This window comes from Vigna unguiculata, chromosome 5 (genome assembly GCF_004118075.2).
Source record: "Vigna unguiculata cultivar IT97K-499-35 chromosome 5, ASM411807v1, whole genome shotgun sequence".
Taxonomy (NCBI): domain Eukaryota; kingdom Viridiplantae; phylum Streptophyta; class Magnoliopsida; order Fabales; family Fabaceae; genus Vigna; species Vigna unguiculata.
Window position 1 is genome coordinate 14,621,696 of NC_040283.1, and position 5,022 is coordinate 14,626,717.

Sequence of the window (5,022 nt, forward strand, 5' to 3'; positions counted from 1 at the left end):
ATTTATTTTTTTTGTACTTATTCTAAAATAGAGACTCATTATCTTAGACGAATCAGATAACATGTCATTCATTATTTCAGACGAATCAGATAACATGCCACTTATTTATCTTAGACAAATCAAATAACATGCCACTCATTATCTTAGACGAATCAGATAACATGTCATTCATTATCTCAGACTAATAAGATAACATGTCACTCATTACCTCAGACAAATCAGATAACATGCTGTATTTAGTAGATTTTATCTCCAATTAAACAATAATCACATGAGAATTAACAAATGAAAGTAAATAAAAAAGAAAAAATTATCAGAAAACTTTTTTTTCATCTCTGTTCACTTTCTATCATATTTTTCTTGAAATATGTCCCCAAATCACAACAAAAGAAGTAGATAGAAGGAAAAAGCTAAAAAAAAAGAAGGAAAACTCAATTAGTCAATTATGTGTTAAGGTTTAACCATCAGCTCTAATATCACTTGTTAGGTTTAGAGAGGATTATGTGTTAGATTTTAACTATGGGTTCATTGACACCACTCTCAATTCAAAACCTTAAAACAATACGTTTATGAGTCTTTATCCTTATATAATACTTTATTTTTCCATTTTTAGTTCATGTGAGATTTAGACTCATCCTTGAATTCTTAATATTATGGACTTCATTGTCCTTCTTTCTGAAGCATGAGAAAAACATTGATTCCAACACAATTTTTCTTCAACAAATAAAAAATTAGGTATAATTCAATGGTTATGAAATCGAAATAGTTTAAAACTTAGGTCAATAATCTAAATTTTAGACATATTGAACTATACTTGAAAGTAAGACAATCGTATACTGAAAACAAACACGTCAAACACAAAAAAAAAACTTAAAAAGATAGCAGAATTGACATTAATGATATTTAACCTGCATTTTATTCATAAACATAAATATCCGAAATCAAATATATGAATTCAAAAACTATAATATAACTATTGATGTTCCACAACCACCAAATACCGAGTTACATAATATGTAGAAGCCAATAGAAAATGCATTTATCTAAGAACAAATTACAACATACACACAAACCAACAACTATCATTTGAAATAAAGTTTGCATTTTGCAGAGCTTTTCGGGCACATGACCAATTCTTGAATCATCTGAAACTTGTTTTGACGATTTGAGGAATAAATTTTATTGGGTGGTATCTTGTGGATTGTCATGATCTGCAAAGCTGTTGAATTTCGCAATATAAATTTTGTAAATTGCACCTCAGAATTCCTGCCTGTATAATTAAAAATACTAAACCTTTTAAGCTGTGAAGCAATGGATTGAGGAACAACTTGTGGGGAAATCCATCCTGTGCAAGAAAATGGTTCCATGGGCATATGAAGCATAATAGTTTCAAGCTTTGGACAATGGTTGAGCATTTGAATCACCAAGTGCCACTGAATATCCAGACCAAGATGGAGCTCCAAATGAAGAAGGTTTTTGAAAATGGGAAAACTCTCTTTCTTGAGCTGCAATAGTTGTAAGCACAAGATATTATAATGTTCACAATACTTTCTAAAAGAACAAGAAGAGTGCTAACACCACACACTTTTTTTAAGACTTAAATTTTGTTAATTTAACACATTACACAAAATACATGTTTTCCAAAGATCTCATTCTCAAACTAACAAGACCCACATGAAAAAAAGTCTTTATAAGTGTCACACAATATATAGGAAATGTTAGTGTAAAGTTAAAGAGATGTAATTAGTCAGAAACTTTCCATATATATATATATATATATATCTTATTTGTAGTGATTTAAAGGTATATTAATAAATCTAATAAAAATAATTAAAATTAACCATTTTATTTAGACTTACAGTGGGTCTTGTTAAATAAGATAAAAACAAAATTATAGGTTTTTTTTTTTTTTTTACTATAAATGAGTCTCAAGTCTATACCGAGTATCGTGTACCAAAATTAAAATATATTTATTTTCTTAGCTTATTCTAAAATTGAAACTAGTTATCTCAGACGAATCAGATGACATGCCATATTTAGTGGATCTTAATCCAATCAAACGATAAATACATGAAAATTAACAAATAAAAATAAATAAAAAAGGAAAAATTATTATATTTTATTAACCATAAAACATCTCTTGTCTAATTGAATTACACAATAGAAATAAAAATAATAATTTTTTAACAACTATATTTTTTTTCTTACAACATGAAATATCTTTGAAGTGACTTTTCATTTATCTATATTTCAAAACAATTTAGAAGATATATTTATTTTCTTACTTATTCTAAAATTGAAACTAGTTATCTCAGACGAATCAGATGACATGCCGTATTTAGTGGATCTTAGTCCAATCAAACGATAATTACATGAAAATTAACAAATGAAGGTAAATAAAAAGGGAGAAATTATTATATTTTATTAACAATAAAACATCTCCTGTCTAACTGAATTACACAATAAAAATAAAGAAAATAATTTTTTAACAACTAATTTTTTTTCTTACAACATGAAAGTTATATTTTTGAAGTAATTTTTCATTTTCCTCATTTTTTATATTTCAAAACAATTTAAAAGATGTGACATCATAAGATAAAATTGGTAAAACTTAGTTTTCAAAAATAATATTCGCATAGAAATAATTAAGAATGAATCTAAATCATGCATCATACAACAAAATAGTCTTCATCAAAATTTGAAAAAAAAAAAGAACAAATCAAAGGTTTTATTTACTTTCCAATATTCATACCTTGAGGAAGAATCTGAAGTGCTCCACATTAGACACCACCTTTAGAGGAAACTCGAACACATAATCAACTTTAAGGTCTGCCCTAACCAATTTGGGCATGGTTCGAAACTCCACCCCGTCCAATTTGTTATCCAGAAATATATGATACGCTCGAAAATCTTCCAAAACGGGACACCCATGAAGAATCTCTGCAAGATACTTAGACTTGGATACGAAAAGGAAATCCAGATGTAGGGTTTTGAGCACAGGCAAATGAACCTTAACAAAAGCATCTACGGACATTCGATACAACTTGAGAACAACAAGTGTTTTGCAGTTCCATATGATGTTTGGAACCTCAAGCGCACGAGGAATCTCGATGAAGAGTTGCTGAACGCCACGCTGAACGACGGTGCTCACCCAAATCTTGAAGAGAGGGTAAGGGAAGTCGCTACCGTAACCGCACGTGCGAGGGGAAAGGAGGAAGCGTGCGACTGTGATGGGTTGGTGCATGCGGCACTTGAAAAGGGTTCCATAAGCGAAATTGAAGAAGGAGGTGTAGGATCTGCCATTTCTGATAAAAGTTTGGTCGTCGAGGTGAAGAATGGCTGAAAACAGCCACAATGGTTGCCACCTTTTGGAGACAAAACTTGTGGCAAAGGAATCATAAGTTGAGAGAAAAGAAAGAATGTGACACAAGATTTCATCAGGTAATGAACTGATTCTATCTTGGGTATCCATTCCACCATTATTCTCAGAGGAAGACATAGATAATCACAAGAACTTGTTCTTGAAGTATGTTTTTCTTTTTTTTTTGGTTTACCAACATATATTTATATATGAAGGATTTGAGCATTTCCTAATAATTAAAATGGAGTTTCATTAAAATTAGTCTTAATAATATAAACTTTCATTTAATGAGACAGAATTTAATATTATAAAGTAACTGGTCTCATTAAACTAGTTATAATATAATATTAAATTCTATTAAATGAATTTTAATATTTTTATTCTCTATGTATTAATATATAGGCTTATATAATTGCAGAGTACCTGATATATGACTGGTTTTTGGTTTGATCATCCCAATTTTTTTCTTCAAATTATTGCTTAATTAAGATTTTAAGGATATTGTAAATTTATTATATATTTTAAATTAAAATTTTATCAAAAAAAATTAATCTATTGAGTGTTTAAAATATTTTTTATTTTTGTTCAAGTATTGTACTTTTTTATTTTTGACATCAAGAGTATGACGTGGTTGGTGTTTTCATCTTTCTATCTTTAACTCATCAATTATTTTGTTTTTCCCTTATCTAACATCTTTTGATACATCGGTTAACTCGTTATTTTCTATTTAAAGATTAGTTAACCGACAAAACGACAAAAATGAGATGATAAGAAAGAAAGAAAAAACAAGCTAATCAATCAGTTGAGAATGGAAAGATAGAAGTAACAAACACGTCATTTGATTGATAATAAAAGTAGAAAACAAAATAATATCACTACAGGAAACTTCTAAATATTGACCAATTTTAGTGACCAATAATTACTAGTAACTATAGTGACCAATTTAAATTTAAATACCAATTTACAAAGCTAAAAGTTATTGGTTACTAAAATAGTCACTTCTATGAATAAAAAATTATAATTGGTCACTAGATTTGTTTTTAAAATTAACTATAATGGTTGTAACTACCAAAGGAAACTGGTCACTAGAAATTTAGAAATTAGCTACCTAGGTTTTGGCTACCAAAATGAATTAGTTTCTAAATTAGTCTTTAATTAATTAGTGATCAATTATAATTTTTTATTTATAATAGTGACTATTTTAGTAACTAATAATTTTTAATTTTGTAAATTGATATCTAAATTGGTCACTATAGTGACTAAATTATTTTTGTTTCTAAAATTGGTTTTTAATTGAGGATTTTCTTGTAGTATATAAACAAAAATAAAAAAGAATATTTAAGTATTAAATAAAAATAAAACTTTAATAAGAATTTAATTGAAAATACTCATATTTATGAAATAATTTAAATTTATTTAAGTAAAAAATGTACACCTAATAAATAAACTTTCTTTTTTTTATCACTATTAATTGTATTTTGATTCATTCTCTAATCTGAAACATGTGTCATATAACATAGAGAGCTAAGGAAGGATATTTCTTAACACTACAAGAAAATGATCAAATATTGACCAATTATTATGATCAAAAATATGTTTGGAGACCAATTTAGAAACCAAATTCATAATTAGAGACTAATTTAGAGACCAATTTTTTTGGT

The 5,022-nt window shown here is 27.6% G+C and overlaps 1 protein-coding gene across 1 annotated transcript; it reads right to left on the bottom strand.

The window, feature by feature from the left end:
• Window positions 1–914: 914 nt before the first annotated feature.
• On the bottom strand, window positions 915–3,521 carry LOC114186148 (FBD-associated F-box protein At2g26860-like). Its single transcript, XM_028074176.1, has 2 exons — window positions 2,753–3,521; window positions 915–1,505 (listed from the first exon to the last, which is right to left on the bottom strand). The coding sequence occupies exons 1-2, from the start codon at window positions 3,497–3,499 to the stop codon at window positions 1,083–1,085; spliced, it is 1,170 nt and encodes a 389-aa protein (XP_027929977.1). The 5' UTR covers window positions 3,500–3,521; the 3' UTR covers window positions 915–1,082.
• Window positions 3,522–5,022: the final 1,501 nt, after the last annotated feature.

What these genes read in the sequence shown, in the direction of transcription:
- LOC114186148 (XM_028074176.1), bottom strand. Translation starts at nt 3,499, where the DNA reads ATGTCTTCCTCTGAGAATAATGGTGGAATGGATACCCAAGATAGAATC. An exon ending in ACTTCAGATTCTTCCTCAAG is followed by an intron (nt 1,506 to 2,752) that starts GTATGAATATTG and finishes CAACTATTGCAG; the next exon opens with CTCAAGAAAGAGAGTTTTCC.